Source organism: Sylvia atricapilla, chromosome 7, assembly GCF_009819655.1.
Source record: "Sylvia atricapilla isolate bSylAtr1 chromosome 7, bSylAtr1.pri, whole genome shotgun sequence".
Lineage (NCBI taxonomy): Eukaryota > Metazoa > Chordata > Aves > Passeriformes > Sylviidae > Sylvia > Sylvia atricapilla.
In genome coordinates, this window is record NC_089146.1 from 22,848,294 (window position 1) to 22,869,591 (window position 21,298).

The 21,298-nt window shown below is 58.9% G+C and overlaps 1 protein-coding gene across 1 annotated transcript; it reads left to right on the forward strand.

Annotated features, from left to right (window-relative positions):
* Positions 1–5,034: 5,034 nt before the first annotated feature.
* On the forward strand, positions 5,035–15,182 carry IHH (Indian hedgehog signaling molecule). Its single transcript, XM_066322950.1, has 3 exons — positions 5,035–5,337; positions 10,902–11,163; positions 14,199–15,182. Exons 1-3 carry the CDS (start codon positions 5,035–5,037, stop codon positions 14,858–14,860), a joined length of 1,227 nt encoding a protein of 408 aa, XP_066179047.1. The 3' UTR covers positions 14,861–15,182.
* Positions 15,183–21,298: the final 6,116 nt, after the last annotated feature.

Sequence of the window (21,298 nt, forward strand, 5' to 3'; positions counted from 1 at the left end):
GATTCCCTCTCCTGCTCTGTCCCACCAAGCCTGTAGTGTCTAGGAAGGGATGTAACCTCTGTTGCTGCTGGGTTCCCCTCAGACCAGTCCTGATGTCCCAGGGGCTTGCAGTGACTCTGGACAGTGAGGTCACAGCAGCTCATTGCTGAGGCACAGCACACAGCTCTCAGCCATGCTGTGCCTCACCCTGAGCAGCAGTATGTGTTATGGGGTATGCCCAAGGATGGCACAAGAGGGTGCCCAGATCGTGGGGTCACAGCATGCTAAAAGGGCTGGAGACCGAGTTCTTGTCCCATTCCAGGATGCACACTGTGTGCTGGTGCCTGCAGAATCAGGCTGGCAAAAGCCCTGGATGGGCTGTGGGATACCCTACATTTGCAGGCACCTCCACCACAGTTATGGGGTGATATGGGGTTGATCCATGCTTTGGCCTGCAAGGAGCAGGAGACAACCAACACTCAATGCTGCCAGGCCTGGGGGCAGCGCTGGAGCAGGTTACACATGCTCCCTGGACACAAAACACCACTTCTATCCCTTCATACTCCATCCATCCATCCATCCCTCCATCCATCCATCCATCCATCCATCCATCCATCCATCCATCCATCCATCCATCCACTCCTGCTCTCCTCTTCCAGCCCCTGGGTCCGCATGCTTCCTTCAGGACTGGGACCCCATTCTTGTGCCCTAGCCAGGTCCTAAAACAGCAGGCAGAGAGTCAGGCAGCAGGCAGGCTGCAGCCAGTGGTGCTGCTCTCCTGGGACAGGGACCCATGCCCCCAGCTGCCCTGGTCCCTGGGGCTGGGCCAGCTGCAGTCATGTTGCCTGTTCTCCTGGGCAGCAAGGGGGAAACAAAAACATCCGGAGCAGTCCCTGTGTCTGTGAAAGGGGAATGAAAGGGCCTTTGCTGGGCCACAGCCGACCAGTCCCAGGGTGAGTGCAACCAGTAGCTTTTTATATTTCCTTTCTGAGGGAGCAGCATGCAGGGCAGGGTGGGTGGTGAGAAGGGAAAGCCATCGGATAAGGAGCTTGTGCTGACTGTTGTAGCTTACGTATCCTGCATTTTCCCGTCTGTAAACATCTTATCTTGGCAGCTTTGAGTCTGCCTGCTAGGCACTTGCCCCCAGGGAGGGTCCTGCTACTAGCTGAGGGGTAGGGCCGGGGCAGCAGGACCTTAGCACTTTAAGGTTTCCTGTATCTTCTGTCACCAGGTTGTCCCTGGTGCAACCTCTGCTCCATCCGTATGGACTCCATCTCAGGTGCAGGAGCTGCTCTGTGGCAAGCCTGGTCCCTCAGCTCTGTGCTGGCTCTGGGAGTTGTGCTGATGCCCTGTGCCTGCCAGCACATTCAGGAGGAGTGCTTGTCACCCCAGTGATGGCATCTGGCTTGTCTATCCCCTTTGGGTCTGAGGAAACATCACAGGGAGAGGCAGGGCTGAAACAATCCCAACCTGGCTGTGCCAGTGGCTGGTAGACTTTACAGGGGAGGAGTGGGTGGTGCAAACCAGCACCTGCATCCCTGGACCATTCCTGTGAATTACTCTGTTTCTGCTTCTCTCTGGGGTACTCAGCCCAGGGGAGCCAGTCCCAGGGATGCTGCAGAGATGTTGCTCATGAGCCCTGCTCTGCTGTTAAGTCTCTGTGGAGTGTCCAGCAGCCCTAAAGACCGGCTGCAGGGACAGATTCTGCTCCATTCAACCCCTCTCCCAAGGCAATGGGAGGTGGGGATGCAGAAGCATGGATGGGGGTTAAATAAAAGCAGGAGAGTGAAGACCATAGGAAAAAGAGCTTTCCCAATGTCCCCCAAGGAACCGCAGGGACCCTGGCCCTCAGGACTCTAGCATGGGGCTACTGGTTCCTCCCTGGCCCAGGTTGTTGCCAGCTCTGGGGAATGTCACTACATATTGTCCCATCCTGTCCTGCTGGGGTCTCCTTCACTGTCCCCACCCCCTCCTCCCTGGAGCCAGCTGGATTTGAGCTCCCGACACACATTAAAGGCCACAAGTTCGGCCTCGGCCTCCATAAATTTGATTCCATAAATATTAGTTTTCGCAGGGTTTAATGAAGCCGTTATGCTGGGCACGGCCCAGCACCCCGACCCGTGCCCTTAATAAGGGCTCTGTGGCCTCGATTAAAGGGACCTTTCAATCGCTGTCAAGTATTTTTAGAAAAGGAAAAGAAAAAAAAAAAAAAAAGAGAGAGAGAGAGAGGGGGGGAGAGAGAGAGAGAGAGAGAGAAGAAGACGACCAAGGCAGCGAATAGGGAAAGGAAAATCCCAAACCCGTCCAGTGCAAAAATAGAGAAATAGCACCACCTAGACTGCCTGGCTCGGCTCCGCCGCCCGTTCACCCTGCGCAGCGCCCAGCTCCGGGCAGCCCTGGGAGCCCAGCGAGGGGTGTGCGGCATGCTGCTCGGGGCAGGGACAGTGGGATGCGGTGGTGGGGAGAGCTGAAGGGCAGAGGAAAGAGGCACTGGTGCCCTATCAGGATGGAGGATGGAGGCAGGAACAGTGCATCCTGGCGTCCAGGCTAGAAGTCCCGGCGGTGCCTGAGAGTGATCGAGTGTTGAGGGAAATGCCATGTGATACAGGCACAGACGTTGCATCTCTCACACCTCCACTGTAGCAACAGTTGCCCGAGCAGGAGTCCCCCTCCCCGGGCAAATTTTCCCCCTCAAACACTGGTTATCCCAACCCTGTCTCAGCCTCCAGCTGCCTCCCCATACACCCAGCTTGACTACCCTGTTGTGCCTGGTGTCCCTGTCCCACTTGGCACTATGTGCCTGCAGGCTTTGCCTGGCAGGAGAACTGGCTGACGTTGGGAATGCTGCATGGAGAGGTGATGGACTCTGCACCCAGAAACAGGCCACTGTCACTGCACAATGCCATGGCCTCTGCATGGGCAGGAGTTGCTGTCACCAGCAAACCCAACTCCCTGTCTTCAAGGCTGGGTCTCCGTGGGACTTGAATAGTGTTACCAGCAAGGGCAGAACAAGGGCTGTGAGCGTGGAGCTGCTGGGAGGGGGACAGTGGCTTGCGACATGCACACTTGCATGCTGGCAGGCTGCAGAGGTTATTTGGAGGTCTGGGTTTGTGACAATGTCATTCTTAGGGAACCTCTCCCTGGGGAAGTGCTGCAGCCTCCAGATGCAGTGCTATCCCAGATCATCCTGCTTCACGTCCTGTGATGAGCAAAGTGGGAAGCTAGGCTCCTTTCGTTGGGAGTACAAACCACCCTGGAGAGTCCTGTGAATCTAGTACAGGGTCCATAGGGTCTAATTTTCCTGTGCTAGTGATGCACAGAGAGTGGTGTCCCTTCTGCATCCCTGAGAAGCCAAGGGCAGGGGTGAAGAATACTGCCGTGGTATGTCCCCTCTGCTTTCTCTGCTGTCCTTTCTCTGATGTCCTTAGGATGCTCCACTGGAAGGATCAGCCGAAGAAGTGTAGAAATGGGGTGGCCTGGGGCTGCTGGCCAGACACCTTAGCTCCATCATGTGCGGGAGCAGTGGGACAGCTGCATCTCACCATCCTGCTCAGTGGCAGGTCTTCACAGAGGCTCTGGGCACTGGTTTTGGGTATGCAGTATGAAAACCAATACAAAAACCTGATGAACCATAGCTACTGAGTATGAAAACCTGATGAAGACACCTCTGGCCAGCTACGCTTTGCTTGCAGCTCCTGCAAAGGAAATGGTGTGCTGGGGGCATTAGATAGCAACATCCCAAGTCTGTGGGTGATGCTGGCTCCCCAGCTTGCATCCCTCTGGCCCAGGTTCCTTGGTCCTGCTGAGAGCAGCAAAGCCCTGCAGCCAGAGCTGGATGCCTGGCTGCGCTATTCCGACCTGGCTACTGTGTATCCCTATGAGTGACCTGTGCCCTGCACTCACAGAAGAGCTGGCGAGGGAACAGCATCCCTGAGAGAGCTGGTGTATGTGGGGGCATCCCAAGGCCCTGGCTCACCTGGGAAGATCCTAGGGAGCCAGAGGGTGTGCAAGTGGACCTGTGCTGGATCCCTCCCCGGCACACAGCTGGGGGAGAACCGGGGGGGCCTTCAAACCCTCGCTCCTGAAATCAGGGTGTTATATTTACTTTCCCCTTTTGGCAGCTAGAAGGGGAAGCCCATCCCAGCCCCTCATTGTTGTCTCAGCGAGTTAATCAGATGCCATAATCCTGTTGTGGAAATATCGGGCCTCCCTGGAAACAATGGGGAGCGAGAATATTGTGGTTAAATTTCAACCAGCTGCCTCCCTGCTCTGTTTGATCCCCGCCCGCAGGCCCGGGCCCCTGGCGAGCAGGCGGCGCGGCGGGGGCCGGAGCCCCGGGGGTGCCACCCCGCGCCCGCTCCGCCGCCAGGGAGCCCCCGCAGGACGCCCCGCCAAGGGGGGCGAAGGGTGTGCGGCGGACCGGGCGCGCCTTGGGGCGGCGGCGGGGCTGCCCTGGGGGGCAGGTGGCGGCGGGCACCCCCGGAGGGGTGGGCTGCGGGGCTCGGCAGGGGGGAGGAGGCTGCGGGCGGCCCGGGGCAGGTTCCACGGGGAGGAGGCGAGAGAGGGAGGGCGCTGGGAGGCTGGGACACGGGCAGGGTGCGGTCCTGGCGGTTCCCGGTCCCGGATCTCTTCAATTTCCCCTCTCACTCCTGCCCGGGGAGCGGAGGCAGCGGCGGCTCCGGCTCCGGCTCCAGCCTCGCCGCGTTGACCGCCGAGGCGCAAACCGCGGAGGGCTCCGGCAGCGCCGAGCCCCGCGCCCCGCGCCCCGCAAGCGGCCGCTCGCCTGCCAAAACAAACGGCCCTTCGCTATTTATTGCCGCCGCCGGGCCACGGCAGCTCAGAGCGGGCCGACGCCAGCTCGCCGCACCGGGCAGCCGGAGCGCACCCGCGCCGGGCAGCCGCCGCGCCCCGCCGCCGCCGCCGGCACCGGCACCTGCCCGCCGGCTGCGCGCCGCATGGGGAGCCCCGGGCCGGGCGGCGGGAGCGGCGGCCGAGCCTAGTGCGGACCCCGGAGCCACCGGTGCCCCGGGCCGCCCCGGGGCCGCCGGGCGCGCCATGAAGCCGGCGCGGCTGCTGCTGCTGCTGAGCGGGTGCGCGCTGCTGCTGGCGCCGGCCGTGCGCGGCTGCGGGCCGGGCAGGGTGGTGGGCAGCCGCCGCCGCCCGCCCCGCAAGCTCATCCCGCTCGCCTACAAGCAGTTCAGCCCCAACGTCCCCGAGAAGACGCTGGGGGCGAGCGGCCGCTACGAGGGCAAGATCGCGCGTAACTCGGAGCGCTTCAAGGAGCTGACGCCCAACTACAACCCCGACATCATCTTCAAGGACGAGGAGAACACTGGCGCCGACCGCCTCATGACCCAGGTACGGCACCGCTGCCGCCCGGTTCTACCCCCGCGCCGGGCATCTGCGGGCACCGGGGCTGCCTCAGAGCGCCCTGCTGCCCACTGTCCGGGGACCGTGTGGGCCCCGCGCTGCGGCTTCCCCGTCCTGCCCCGGGCATCCCGGTGCCGGGTCCGGGCTGCCGGCGTGCAGCGAGTGCATCTCCCTTCGTCGGGCGTTGCAAAGCTCTGTCCCTTCGGCTGCGCTGTGCGCGTCGGATAGCACGCTGCGCCTTGGGACGGCTGCACCCTGGTTCCGGGACCTTGTCCCCCGAGATAGCAGCACCGTGCCCCGCTGCTCCTCGGAGCCTGTGGCATCCATGTCAGGCTGCACCCCGAGGAACGACCTGCGCTGCTGCCCTCAACTCTCGTCCCACTGCCCCCCAGGCTGGCATAATCCTGCACTCCAAGCTGGCAGCAGCCGGCCCTGGTGCCCCTGAGCTGTGCCGCACTGCCCCCGATCTGGCAGCATCCTCCCACATCACCTCGATCCAGCAGGGCTGTGCCGCACTGTTCCCTGGTCAGGCAGCACCCTGCCCCATGCAGCCATCCTGCCCTTGCCCCTGTACTCTGCCTATTCACTGGCAGAGCAGGCAGCCTGCCTGTTGGATCCGAGGGACACACCAGAGCCTGGTGTGCTGGCAGGGAGGAGAGTAGGCTCCAGGAGTGCTCTTGCTGACCTTATCCCCACTCTGACACTGAAAACCTCAGTGCCCCCTCTTCCCGCATGCCTTGTGTGGGATGGTGAACGGTGCTCAGTGGGAACTGCTTGCTGGGCTCAGGGCTGGGGACAACCTGTTACTGCAAATGCCGTGTTGCAGTCAGCTTCCAAGTGCCCTGGGCCGGCAGGAAGGATGGGGGGGTGGACGACACAGACGACAGCAGAGGAGGGGGGGGTGATGCTGGACGAAGGTTACTCTGTGTTTTAATATTGCCAGGAGAATGCCTGAGGGTTTCAGGAATGCAGATAAGGAGCCGCACGGCCTTGCTAAGAAACCTGGCCACCAGCCTCAGCAGGGTTACAGCCTGAACGAACTCCTGGGGGAAGCAGAGGGGAGCTGGGACTGCCCTTCTGACCACTGCACCCCCTGGTCAGGGGCGGGCAGGTGGGTGAACATGAGTGGCTATGATGGTAGGCACTGAGCAAGGCCCTGGCCAGAGTTTCTGACCAAGGTGCTCATAACATTGGGAGGAGAAGTTTCTTGGGTGCTGGCTTGACAGCTCAGCAACCCCGTGTGCCCACAGAGCAGGCTCCTTACGGCAGGGACCCTAGTCCAGGTTGGTTTTCAGGCTGGGGACTGTAGCAGAGGGACTGAGATCCCCTGCAAGGAAGCAAGCTTGGGGAGTTGCACAAGTTGTGGTTGCTGGGGCTGGGCTGTAACCTGCCTCCCCTGGGGAACAGCTTCGAGAAGGATATTTGAGGAAGCAGTGAGCTCCTCTGGTCCATGCATCGGGAAAGTGGTTGATATCTTTGGAGGCAGTAGAGTGCTTCTTGCTGTGTTTTCTCCCAGGAGTGCTCCCACCACCTTCTGCAACTCAGCCAGTCCCCCTCAGCACACCTGGGAGAGTGTGAGATCTCCATGTCCCACATTCCAGCCTAACATTTTATGCTGTACCACTGCCTTGTTGGCAGAGTACCTAGAAGCATCCTGGTCTTCTTGGGCTGCAAAAATGAGGGTTCTTACTCCAGCAGGGTCCCTGGCCACCACACATCCATCCACAGATGAGTATCACCGTGCCTTGGGCAGCTCTGCAAAGAATTGTTCCTCTTGCTACGGAGGTGGCATGATTTCTTGCTGCCATCCCACAGCCCTCTGGGATTTTCCTGTGGCCCCTGGCTGTGGGAGATTCCTCCAGATATGGGAACTCTAGCTCTGGCACCATGACTGCGTTGTTATGGGTTGGGAAAGGCCATTGACCCAACTTCTTGTCCCTTCCCCCAGAGCACTGCCTTTTACTGCTGTTGACTCACTTCAAACCTGTTTTCTTTCCCCAAGTCCAAGGGTCTGGGTGTCCCAGGCAGCCGGAAGATGTCGCCTGCTTAGAGGAGTGGGTAGTGCTGCTCTCTGCCTGCCTTTCCTTTATCGTTTCATCTTCCTCAAGAATTCCAGTGTGTTTGCTCTCACTGGTCCCACTCGGAGGTGCTGAGATAAGGCTGGAGGCAGAACCCGCCTCACCTCTCCCCAACAGTCTGGCCCAGGAATGCCATGGGTCCCCTGCCCCCATGGAGTCCCAAACCCAGCCTCTCCCTACCCCAACCATCATCCCCTGCAGCCACTGCTTGTCCAACTGACACAGAAACCATCCATGCAGTGGTGAGGAATCTCTCATGAAGACCTTGGGGTAGGACTTTTGGCTTCCTTTGGGGGAAACCTCACTTCAGGAGGAGATGCTAGTAAGACCTCTCTTCTGGCCAGGCTCTGGACATGGGAGTAGCTGTGACCAAGCACAGTCCCTTCACAACACCTCTGCTGAGACTGTGGTAACACCTGAGTTTCTTTCATATTTCCCCTGAGATGACCCTGGGGTCTCTGCTGACTTCACCCCATCTTGGAGCTCTGCCCTGCTGCCTTCCCTAAAGTGGTTTGGCTTGCCTCACAAGACATGGTTCTATCCCCAGTATGGACACAAAGAGGGAGATGAAAAGGTTGGGCAGATGGTGGGTAGAACTTCTTTGCTCAGCCCATCCCAACATCCCCATGATGTTCACCATGGGGTGCACGGGACAGGAGAGCCACTAGCTTAGTGTGGTCATATGGGGCCCCATTCTGCATGTGAACTGGGGGGTTCCCGGTCACCTGCAGCACTACAGGGACAAGCTGTGCCCTCCCTGCAATCACCATGGAACACCGAGCCCGTGGACAGCCCATGTTTATGACTTTTCTGATCCCTGTTCATGCAGGCAGCAGAGCCTCTGGGCAGGCAATGGCCATCCCTGCCTACCTCCTGCAGCTCATGTGTGCTTCCTGACCATTGCTGCCTGCTCCTTACCCATCCCTGTCCATCCCTGTCTTTTGTTGTCTTCTCTCTGCCTCCTGTGCCTGCTTCCTGCACATCCTCACCTGCTCAGCCTTGACTATCACTGCGTGCTGCCTATTTATTTTCGCTCATCCCTGCCCGTTTCCTCCTCATAGCTGCTTTTCCCCTGCCTGTCCGTGGTTGTTCCTTGTCCGCTGCTGCCCTGCTCACCAGTTCCCCACCCGTTAGTACCTGCTTCCTCCCCGACCTGCCTGTGCCTGCCTGGTCCTCGTCCATCGGTACCTGCTCCCTGCCGGTCCCTGCCGGTCCCCTCCCGCGCTCTGACACCTGCTGGCCACCGATGGCACCGGCAGAGCTGGGGACAGGGCGCTCCAGGCCTCTGCCTGACGCTGTCCCTGCCTGGGGAAAAGGCTTGCAGTGTCTCGTTGTTTTTGTGCGTGCAGGGTGCCCCTGGAGGACAGAAAAGCTGACAGTGAGGGCCGGAGGGGTGCCCAGAGCGGGGTGCTGGCCTGATAATGGCAAGGGAATGCCTGAAGTGATGGCTGGGGGATGCAGGGCATTTCCTCCTTGCTTCCAGTGCTGAACTGCCTTACTGTGGGGTCCCGGTGGGGCTGGGGACCTTGGGAACAGCTTGTCACATGTGCCAAGTGGCACCACGGTGGTGCTGGACGGGGACAAAAGTCACTCTCCTCCCTATTCCTCCTCCCCTCACCTCGCAAGCTGTTTGTCCAGCACCTTCCTGGCTTATCTCCCCACGCCCAGGGAGCTGTGGGATGACGGCAGACCTCATGTGGGGCAAAGGCCTGCCTGGCACTGCCCTTCCCAGGGCCTGGACCCTGCCAAGTGAGAGCAGGTTTCCTTAAGAGCAGCGGCATCCACCTTCCTAGGATGGGAGCAGGTGCTTGGGGATAGGGTGAGGAGGTACATTTTTGGTGCCTGTGGAAGTGGTGTTGGGCCATTTCTGAGCCTGGGGATGTAGCCACCATCAGGTTTTAAAGCCTTGGCTCATGCTTGCTGTAACTGTCTCAAGACCCACAACATACTGTGGTGGGGAGCTCCAGTACTGAGCTGGGCATCATGCAAAAATGTCCCCAGCAGTGGCTGGTTTTTAAGGTGCTGTCCAGTCATTTAATTTAATGGACTGAATAGCTTCCCAGGACTCGCTCTGCGCATGGCCATGAATGCTCCATCCTCTGCCTTGATTTTATGGGGCTCCTTGTTTCCTGGGGAATGGCAGTGGAGGACCACTGGAGTCTTACTTCTGGGGAGGCAGAGCTCACCCACCCAGTAAGCACTGGGCAGTGACAAGGGACTACTCCTGATCCAGCTGGATGTCTCAGAACCATCTGTACCTGTAGCTGTGAACCTCAGCCTTTGGAGCCAGTGTAAAAACATTCCAGTCTCTGCTCATCTCTTTTAAATTGCCTTAAATTTTATACACAGTTTCACTTGGTGTGATTCTTAGGGTGTGCTGTGCAGGGCCAAGAGTTTGATCCTATGGGTCCCTTCCAACTCACTCAATTCAATGATTCTTCAGGACCTCACAGAATCTCCTTTCTGGGCTGCACAGCCCTAGTCCATTCACCTGGTTTTCTGTAGAAGCTCCCATATTCCTTTTCTATCTATCCTCCATCCATTTAGCAGCAGGGCAAGGGACCAGAACCTGGGGCTGTACTTTTGCAAGTGAAGCACGCAGAGTTTTGGTCTTTCCCTGACCTTCAGCTGTGGCTGGGGGATGCAGGGCAGGGCAGGATAAGGCTGGGAGGACTGTGAAACTGGCATTTGGAGCTGGCATCCCTCTGCTTGTGGGGGAGGACTGCCACGGGTACCTATTTGCATGTGTGACCTCTGCGGCCACAAGGTCTGTGGCTTCTAAGATCTGCTGCTGTTCCTCACCCCAGGATTTTCAGCCCTTGTGGTGTGGAGAGGTGAAGGCTTCACTCCACATTCTTTCTGTTCCAGCACAACAGAGCTCTTGGGCAGGTTTGGCACTTCCTACAGGAGCAGAGGCTGGCTGAAGCTATGAGGCTGCCCAGTGCACTGTCCTTGTTGCACAGGACTTGAGGAGCCATACCAAGCAAAGCTGTGTTGAGGACTGGGCAGGTTGTTTCATTTGTGCCCGGAGACAGCCCTAGGGTCCCTGGGACCTCCTCCCAGCCAGGAAGCAGCAGGATTGAAGCTCCTCCTGTCAGATGGGAAGCACTGGGGTACAGTTAGCACAGGGCAGGTGTCTGGTGAGCATAGAGGGTGTTTTAGCCCAGCTCAGGCTGCGTTGCCTGACAGGTTCTCAAATGAGCCTGGAACTGGGGGAGAGAGGGAGGAAAAGGGTGCCCTTTTGGGTGCACACTCCTCTGCCCAAAGGTGGAGTATCAGGCTCTGCAGGGAGTTTGGAGAGCATGGGATAGACAAGGCACCTCATGTTCTCAGATTGTCCTCTGCTGGACCAGCCCCCAAGGGCCTGAGGGCCCAGGGAGGCTTCATGGAAGCATAGTGGGATGCAGCCTGCCAACCAGGCAGCTAATTCATCCCATAAAAAGCTTTTACTGACTCTGTCCCTCTTCCCTACAGCGCTGCAAGGACCGCTTGAACTCCCTGGCCATCTCTGTCATGAATCAGTGGCCAGGGGTGAAGCTGAGAGTGACGGAGGGCTGGGATGAGGATGGGCACCATTCAGAAGAGTCACTACATTATGAGGGCCGAGCTGTGGACATCACAACCTCAGACAGGGACCGCAACAAGTACGGCATGCTGGCTCGCCTGGCCGTGGAGGCTGGCTTCGACTGGGTCTACTACGAGTCCAAGGCACACATTCACTGCTCCGTCAAGTCAGGTAAGTCTAGGCTGGGGGGCACTGAGCAGAGCCGGGGGCCAGACCCTCTCTTGCAGCACACTATGGGAGCCTGGCTGGCTAGGTGGGGTGCTCCTGCAGGGGGTGCTGGCTCTTGCATCCTGATTTCCCTATCTGGGTCAGGCAGTCAGGTGAGGAGTGAGTCACACACCTGTGGCCAGCCAGTACAATGGGGCAAATTCTCCACATGGCTCCCATAGATCTACATCTTGACCCACCCTCTCTATCCTCCTCCTTTTCTCAGCCCACTCCCTTTTCCACCCACCCTACCCCCCCAGTATATCCATCGTACCTGTCTCTCCGGCCTCTGCCCTTGCAGTCCTTTAGTGCCCATGCTCAGCCTCATCCAGCCCTGCCCTGCTCCACTGCTGGCTGCTTTTGAGCTTCTGCTGTCGCAGCAGCATCTGTGCACCCCTGCCTAGCCATGGATGGGGTCACGGACATCCAGACAGGGACAGGCCAGGGTACTTTGGGATCAGCTCTTGGCTGTGCAGCAGCATCTGCAGAGGGGAGCAGAGCTGGGTGGTGCTTTGAGGGGTGCTGTCGTCGCTGGTGGTGTTTGCTTCCTCCTTTGCGGTCCAGTGGGGGCAGCGTGGTGGAGGACGGGGAGAAGCTGCTCTCAGGCCCTGCCCGTGTTCCGGAGGGGACTGAGTGGGGTGCAAACCCCGCCGCAGCCCGGGAGAAGCAGCCCCGGCCGGGATGCGGCTCCCGGCGGAGCGGCTGCAGGCTGCAGAGGGCAGCAGCGCCCCGCGCACGGCACCGGCCACCGCCGGGAGGGGCCGCGCTGTGCCCGTGCCGCGACAGGCTGCGGAGGGCTCTGCCTGTGCGCGGCCTTGCGCGGACACGGAGGCAGCCTCGGCGACCGCTGGCACACAGAGCCCGTGCAGCAGGGCCGTGCCTGCACACGGAGCCCTCGCACACGCAGGCACAGGGGGAGGCCGGCACACACAGGCGTGTGCCACGCACCACGCGCGGCGCTGCGGGGGCCGGTGTGCCTGTGCTGCCCCGCGTCTCTCGTCCCCGGGCTCAGTTCCCAGCGCACTGTGCCTGTCCTACTGCCCTAGCCCGCAGCCAGAGGCTCGACACCCCCAGACGCCAGCCGGGCCCCCCGCGCTGACCCGCTCCCCGTGCTGATGCCAGGACGGGCACAACGCCGGCCGGCGATGGACGTGGGGCCACCGCGCCGCAGAGAGGGAGTGATGCACCCCCGAAGAAGAGGGACAAAACGTGGCCGGAGGACCAGGACTCCCGTGCCCTGGAGCACTCTGTGGGGCTGGCAGGAGGAGTGGGGCCAGGCTCCGAAGCAAGGACCATGACCCCACAGCCATGAGGCTGGCCAGAGGAGTGGGGCTGTGCCCCCGGAGAAAGACAGAGGCTTTTGAATCCTGGGATGCTCCCCTTGGACCAGCTGAAGAGGGATGCCATAACCCAAGCAGCAGACTGGGGCCCTGAGGCCCTGAAGGGCTTCAAGAGGCTGGTCATATTCCCCTCGCTCTGCAGCAGCTCCTCAGGGCTCTGGGTCCCCCATATTTATCCTCAAGGCCATGGGCAACCTAAGATTGTGTGGTGGAGGCTGTGGGATACACATCCTGATCCCCTCAGAACTGTGTACAGAGGGCAGCCGGGCTGCCCCTGCCTCTTAGTAAATGGCTTTTATTTTTGTATGGATGGCCACATGGCCTGTTGTATGTATTGTGTCTTCTCGGGTCCTTCCATGCACCCCTCCATGCCCAGCACCTACGCCATCCACTTCTGCCAGGCACCCCTCTCACCCTCCTCCAACCCCTGCCCATGGCTCTGCCAGGGGATGCAGGGTGCAGGATTTGGGACCTGGCCTCTGGGGCAAGGAGAGGGCAGACACTGCACCTCATCTGAGCAATAAAAGGATTCTGTCCCAGAGATGGATGCCTCTCTTCATGGGCTTGGGGGCTGGGATTTGGCTCTGCCCAAACCTGGGGAGTGATGGGGGCAGTGCCATTTGGGTGGGGACATTCAGGGATTAGATGAGAGAGCTGGGAGAGGGCTCTGAGAGGGGGCTTAAAGCTCAAGGATGGAACTGTGCAGGGCTAGGAGCAGGACCCTGAGGTGAGATGTCACTGGCAGAGGGTGGAAGGGTATTATATAGACACTAAGATGGGAGCTGCAGGGAGTTGGGGAAACACTGCTGCTGGGGTAGCTAACCACCATTCCTTGGGAAGCCAGGGTTCCCCTGCTAAGTGCCAGAATGGGCCCTGGTGACACTTCATCTGGGGAGGGGTAGGAGATTGGTGCCACCATTCCAGAAGACAAACCTGAAGAGTTTGGGTCCTTTACCCTGTGGCAATCACTAGGGAAGCCCTACTTAGGGGGCTGGTAGCTTTTACATCATGATGGCCACAGGTTGTGACAGCTCCCTATAACCCAGAGAAGTAGGAGCTGGCTGGCATTGGTGGTGCACGGGGGAGCAGGTGGGCGAAGGGAGCAGGACTGCCACATGGGGTGGAGCGCTGCTGCGGTGCTGGGAAAGGGTGCTGCATCCTGCACTGTTCCTTGCAGCATCCTCCCAAGCAGTACCCAGGACCAGCACTGCAGGAAACAGGGATGCTGTGGGGGTATGCAGAGTGAGACCAGGCACTTTGCTTCTCAGCCTGCCACTGTCTCAGAGCCCTGCCTCTGCTTTTTCAAGCTTCAGGTGCCCCCTGATAATGTTTTGCACATTTCAGGCTGTGGTTGTGTCCCACTTCCCCTGCCTCTTGAGGCTTGGAGCCTGGCTCTCTACAGCAGGCTCAATGCCCTGGGACCGTGCTGGAGTCCCCAGGTGCCACCTCAGGTGACATGGTGGCTGCGGGATGAGATGCCTGGGGGAGATTGGTGGCCGGGGGTGTGTAGGGGACAAGCTCACAGTGGTGATGCCAGGGGAGGGTTATGCCTGGGTGGGCAAAGCCGGGCAGATTGGGAGGTTGTCTATGCATAGTGGAAACATGGTGCTGAGGATCTGGCTAATGGGTAACCCTCCTGTCCTCTCTCTCCCTGTGCAGAGCACTCAGCTGCTGCGAAGACGGGCGGCTGCTTTCCCGGGCGGGCGCTGGCAACGCTGGAGGACGGTGCCCAGACGCCACTGTGGGCACTGCGCCCAGGCCAGCGAGTGCTGGCAATGGACGGGGCAGGCAGGCCCACCTACAGTGACTTCTTGGCTTTCCTGGACAAGGAGCCCCGTGCCCTCACCACCTTCCACGTCATCGAGACACAGGAGCCACCCCGGCGCCTGGTCCTGACGCCCACCCACCTGCTCTTTGTGGCAGAGAACGCCTCGGCGCCCACCGCCCACTTCCGTCCCATCTTTGCCAGCCTCGTGCACCCGGGACATTTCGTGCTGGTGGTGGCTGAGGGGGGCGGCTTGCAGCCTGCTGAAGTGGTGCGGGTGTGGCACCGGAGAGATGTGGGCGCCTATGCCCCGCTGACACGCCATGGGACACTGGTGGTGGATGGTGTGGTGGCCTCGTGCTTTGCCCTGGTGCAGGACCAACAGCTGGCACAGCTGGCCTTCTGGCCACTGCGGCTCTACCACAGCCTGGTGGGGTGGCCGGGGGTACAGGGGGATGGCGTGCACTGGTACTCAGGGCTGCTCTACCACCTGGGCAGGCTGCTCCTGCCCCCTGACAGCTTCCACCCACTGGGGATATCCCAGGTGGAGAGCTGAGGGTGCACCACAGCCCCAGGCAGCACAGCTGGTGGAGGTGGTGGCTGCAGGGTGACTCACTGGGGCCCAGCAGCCCTTCCCAAAGCTGGGTGCCTATGGGGAGCTGCCTCCAGCCCTGCCTGCTTGGGGTACAGCCACCTCCTTGTTGGGGGGCACCAAAGCTCCGTAGTGTGCCTCCTCCATGTTCACCACCCCCTCCTCAGCCCCTGTTCCTGGGGACAGGAGGGAGGCATGAAGGGTTTTCCCCTGGGACAGCGGGTTGCCCCCGGCTGGATCCACATGCTGCTATGTGTGTGTGTGTGCAATGTGTGTGTGCGTGCAGTGTGTGTGTGTGTGTGCGTGCCGAATTAGCTGATGGAGGTCTGATAGACGAGTGGGAGGGAGAAGAGGAGAGAGCCCTGGCTGCTCTGCTGGGGCTTCCAGCCTGTCTTTACCGGGTGGGGAAGTTTTGGGAGAGGGGCCCATGTCCCTTTGCTAGGCAGCCTGGGTGGGAAGGCAGGCAATGCTATTTCCACCTCTGGGATGTGGCAGCTGGGAGGAGGGTGACCCAGGTACTGGGACTGTGCCTTGTCCTTAGCCCAGGTGCAGGGGGCACCCAAAACAAGAGGGAAGGGCTGTGTGTGTGTGTGTCTGGCACAGCTCCGGCACGAGACCTTCAGCTTGGTGACACAAGTGCCACTGGAGTGATAGACTGGGAAGTGAGGTGCCGAGCTCTGCCCAAAGCCAGCACCACAGCCACCCAGCTGGGCATCCTTTGGGACTGCTGTGACAGCATGGGGCGCTCTGGCTGGTAAGAGGGGCTACAGAGGCAGACACATGGGCAGAAGGGTGAAAATGCCAGCCAGGCATAGACACACTGGTAGGAGCAAGGGTGGGGAGAGTCAGGGCTCCAACCCCAGCCTGCTGGAGCCTGGAAGAGGCAGAGAAGAAAACCTTCCCAGCATCTGGCCTTGAACTGGCTCAGCCCAAAAGCCTTTCCCCACCCCAAAGCTATAAAAACTCCTCAAGCTTCAGACCCTGGCTGGCCTGACCTCCCCAAGCCCCCAGTTCCCCAAACCCTCAGGGTAATTCGTTGCTGCTCACCTATTCCTGGGACCTGGGGAGGGTCTCGTCAGAGCTGCAGCCACATTCTCCCCACTCCAAATCCTAGCTAGAGTTTCAGCCTCCCCTAGCTCCACATAAGTGGAGGGGAGGGGGCTAAGGGAGGCTGTGACCCATGTCCCCCCTGTAGCATCACGCGTCTTTATTTATTTATCTGCTCTTTGTATGTACCATAGACGGGAGGCAGTGTGGGCGCGTGCAGGGTGAGACGGAAGCGCAGGGCGGGGGTGGGAAATCGTTTGGTTGGGGGGGTGATTTTTTTTTTTTTTTAACAAAAAGCAAAAATTATTTAAAGATTATTTTAAAGCACAGCTTCTATGGTGATTGTTGCCCAGGATGAAGTGAGGGAGCGTGAGCGTGGCCGATGGCAGGTGTATTTTTGTCTCTTCACTGGATTTACCTCTCCTGGTTGGGGACGCAGCCCAATAAATCCATTGTCTCCCCGGCAGGAGCTCTGAACTCTGGTGTAGGGAGGGCAGGCAGGGATCAGGGGTGCTTACTGCTCCCATTGTTAAAGGGCAGGAAAGGCTAGAGAGCATCATGCACTTCTCTAGGAGCAAGATTTGGTCACCCCCAAATCTTGGTGGGGCCTCCACCAGGAAGGATGACATTTCTGCTCACTACTTCATCCATACCCAGGGGAAGTGGCAACTGGAGGCTGTGGGATTGTCCCAGTCTACATGGGACCAAACTGTCATTAGAGCCACCTGGAAACTAGGGCAAGTGGGGCAGGATGCAGTAGGGACAGCCACTGGGGGCCTGCCAGGGATACCTCTCCATCCCAACCTGGATTCACCACCTCAGTGCCTGTCCATCCTTCTGTACCATCCCCAATTACCCCAACACTCACTAATCCAGAAGATGAAGCCTGTATCCTGTAGACAGGTTTCCAGTGTCACTAGTGTTAGTCAGTGCTGTCCCTCACCCCTTGTCAGCCTTCTCCTCCCTCTACCACATCACCATGCCAGCAGAAGGAAAGTACACCAGCCAGCACCCCACACACCTCTCTGTACACCCCCTGCCCCGTCTCTAAGCTGCCCTGCCATGGTCTCCTGGGCCATGCTGGGATCAGGTCCTCCTTAGGGCTTTCCCTGGACCCCACAGCAAGGCAAGTGTGAAGCAATTCGGCAGCAGGCTGTCAGTGAGGGCCCTCATCATCGGGCTAATTTAAGGGCTTTGCAAGGCGGCAGAGCTAATTTAATTAGGTTCTTATTACAGAGTAGGACAAATTGGTCCCCCGGGGGCCACGGGGTCAGGCTTTCGAGAAGTGCTTTATGGAGTGAAATTTCAATCAGGCTGTTGTCGCAGGCAGGGGGAGCCAGAGGCAGAGCATGCATAAGAAGAAGATATGCTCTTTGGGGTGACCGCCGTCGGAGATCACCTCCACGTCCAAGTTTTTGGGGAATCAGTGAGTGTGGGGAAGAATTCTTTGCCCATTAGGAGGTTGCTGCAGGGTATATGGCAGCTGCTTTGGGATGGGCGCAGGGAAAGAAAGCAGGGGGGGCCTGGCTCTGAGCTGGCTTCAGGGCAGTGAGAGGAAGGGAAAACACCCACAAGTAAGATGCTAGGATCTTTCTGAAGCTACATTAACTCCCCCACAGCTCTATTACCCCACATGAAAAGAATTTTGAGGACAAAATTATGTCCAGCTGACAGACAGGACTTATGGGGGTCTCTCCCTTGCCTGGATGTCATCCTCTGTCTTGCCACTCAGCCCCAGGAGAACCAGGACAGCCTGGGAGTTGCCCCATTGCCGTAGGCAGGTGAAGCAGACCATCTCCCAGCGTGCCAGTGCCAGGCGAGGGGTGGTCCCAGCAGGGTCCCAGATGGGCGGTGATGGATGGGGATGCTGGTGGGTGGCCGGCAGAAGGGCCGGGCTGGAGGGTCCCACAATGGATGTCTCTCCATCAATTTGTCCTCATTACCATATAAATGGTGGGTGGGAGGGAGAGGAAGGACATGTGGCGACAGGAGACACCCCCCCACATGTTCCCATCTGGGGTAGCACGTCTCCCCCCCCGCTCCTTCCAACCCTGTCTGAGCGTATTAAACCAGCTCCAACTACCCCCGGCCTCTAATTCAGCAGAAGAGAGGTGCCACCCCCTATTCAGAGCCTTGAAAAGGCTACAGGGTCCGGTGCTGTTAACAAGGGAGGACATGGTCCCATTCCCCGCCTCTCCCGTCTGTCCCTTGCCCCAGGGCCTTCTGCCGCGGCAGCGCCAGCCGAGCTCGTTCCCTGCTCCCGGCTGAGCCGCTGGATGCCGGGGGCCCGGCAACGGAGTGGCAGGGGAGCACTGGGGCTTGGGGACTGGGAGCAGAGCCTCTTGAAAGAATTCCCTGTTTGTGGCAGTTTTAAGCGGCACGGCAGCAGGGTGGGATCCTGCCGGTCTCCCAGGCCGAACCTGCCCTGCGGAGGGGCAATGTCTCCGCGCACGGTGGACCCCATCGTCCCTGAGCTCTGGGTCTAATCAGGTCCCCGTGACCCGGGCCGTGACGTGACTGGGGAGGGGGGATCACCCCAAAATGTCTGTGCCTGCGGACATCGGTACAGCAGGCTGCGGGGACCCTCCTCCCAGCGAGGGCTGACCGATCCATAGCCGTCCGCCAAAAATCCCCGGAGAAGCCCCAGCCCGGCTCAGCTCTGCTCGCCGCCCGCCGCCAGGTGCCCGCAGAGGGAGCCGGTACCGGCCTCCCACTCTCACTTGCATTAGCCTAATTAAACTTGATGGATTTTCGGGGTGCTGCTGCTCCGGGAGCAGGCGCAGGACCCCGCTCTCTGCAGCGCTATTATGGGGGGAGGCGGAGTGTCCCAATACACTGTCCCCGAGCCCACGGAGCCCCGGGAGCAGCGTGATGTGTGCTGCTGAGCCCATCTTGCACCCCGAACTCCTCCTCCACCTCTGTGCCGAGCCCCCCACCTATTTGCCCCTCTCTCAACCTGACACCTGTGTGAGAGCAACATTGGGAACATCCCCCCACTACAGGTGCTGCAGAGCCCCTTTGCTTGAGCATGGCAGCTTCTCCCGGGCAGGGATGGAGGTGTTTTAGCAGGCAACAACCTCTGGGTGTCAACCAGAGCCTGCTATGCCTGTATGAACACCGCAGACAGACAGACAGACAGATGCATGCATCCTGCCCCCTACACATACCTTTATCCCTTGGACAGACACCTGCCCACCACCGCAGTGGACACCCAGCAGACATCCACCAGCTCTCAGAATCGCCATCCAGTGCCACAAATTTCTTTTCAGCTTGTTTCCTTTATATCCCAGGAGCACTCACATGTCCCTGTGTCTCTGATCTCTGTCCCCTCCAGGAATAAGCTAGAGGGTACATGCACTTGGCCTATAATGACAGCAAGGCACTGTGAGGACAACAGGACATGGGCACACCGTGGCAGTGGCCCCCTCTGCAGCCATACCCACCCCTGCAGCCATGCCCACCCCACATCTGCCAGGTGCAGAGTATACTCTGCACCCATGGAGGGGCCTGACAACCTCTCCCACCACACAGGGTGAACCCTGCCAGCCCTCCTGCTGGTGGGGCACCCTTAGCTCCTGCTGTGTGGGATAAAGAGCTAACACAGCAAAGTCACTCTTCCCCTTCCCTTACCCCCTCCCCAGTCACCAGGACACATTCAGTATCCACAGTGGATCCCTGCTGCAGAATTGGCAGAGCTGGGGATGATGCTGGTGGTGCCCACCCTCCAAAGAAGTGAGAGTCAGGAAGGGACAGCTGAGGACAATGCAGGGGGCAGCCAGCATCAATTGCTACCTCATGTCCCAGTATGAGGTGGGGGACTCCCAGCACTGTGAGAGCAGCCAGCAGGATACAGCCCCAGGAGAAACATCACTGCCATCCAGCACTAAATTCCACGAGCGGCTGTGTGGTGCTACGGGGGCCATCAGGATGGGGGGTGTGTGAGTATGCAGCCACACGCTGGGGACGAGTAAGAATCTAATCAGGGTCCTTTTCCGTAATAAATCATTTGTCTTAATCCAACGCCCTCCCTCCTGCTCTAATAACTCCCAACACTGGGCCCCACAGCCACAACAATGCAGCTAATGGAACAATTTATTTTCATAATGGTGCTGGTGGGGAGAAGGGGTGGCCGGGGTGGGGGCAGCATGGTCTAGGGCAGGAGTTTCTAATTAGTGAATGAAATTTGATGTAAAGCTGGAGGAAGATGGATTTGCTTCCTGACAAGGGGCCTTTCAGCTCATCAAAGCACCCGAACAGGGAGGTAAATTAAATTATTTCTAATTCTTCACTAACCTCCAGGGAGTCACCCTTACACCAGCAAAAGATGGGTCCTTTCCTGAAATGAAGAGGCACTTGAAGGACTGAGGTTAGGTAGAAGGGACCGATGTAAGAGATGGGGATGACAGGATGGGATGGGGTGGGACAGAGGAGCAGGACAGGCTGCCATTGACTTTGCTGGAAAAATAGCAAGGGAAAAGGTGGTGATGGAGGGAAGAGCTGCAAATGGTCAATAAATAAACAACTCCAGGGACTAATGACTAATTTGCTGTGAGTTTTCCATCCATCCCTGTCACCTAACTAGACCTGCAGCAGGGCTGAAACACAGCCGGTGCTAGGATAGAGCAGAGCAGCCCAACAGCAAAGAAACAGCATCCCAACCCTCATGGAATTTGAGCAGGGACAGCACTTGACTGTGGAGGGGTGACTGATGCCAAAGCAGGCAAAGGGCCCGGTGTAGGAGATTGCTTCAGCAAAGGCTCTTGTTCTCATGTCTTCATATAATTTAAGGCCAACACCAATGAGAGTAATGCCTGTGGCATAAAGCTGTTCTTGGGATGCACAGTATTTTTTTCTAAATGCCCAGTTCCTGCAGTCCTTTGACAGAGACTGGTCTTACAGAACAAGTGGACTCCCTCTCACCTCTCCTTGTTTTACAGAGAACAAGTGCACTCCCTCCTAGTTTTCTCCCTCTTGCAGAGAGACCTGCAAGAGGTCAACCCGCCACTAGCCCAGATGTCCCCAGTACCAGAGTGGAAAGGAAGAGGAAAGAAGAAGTCTTGGCGCTGTGGCTGAAATGAGCCCCTGGCTCTATTTGGAACAGGGAGCATTACAAGCTGTCCCGAAAGCAGCCACGGCTGTGTCACATCTCTGCTCCCTGTGGGGCCAAGGAAGCCCATTCAGGAACAGCAGCCGGGTTCCTGGGGGACTTTCCGTATGAAATCATGGACTGCATTTCCTGCAAGACCTGCCCTCCCAACCATCCTCAGCATTGCCAAGCAGTCACGACTGCAGCACAGCCCAAGGAGGGAAATAGGGGAATTAGGGAGGGCTGTGTCTTGCTGCAGGGAGCTGGGG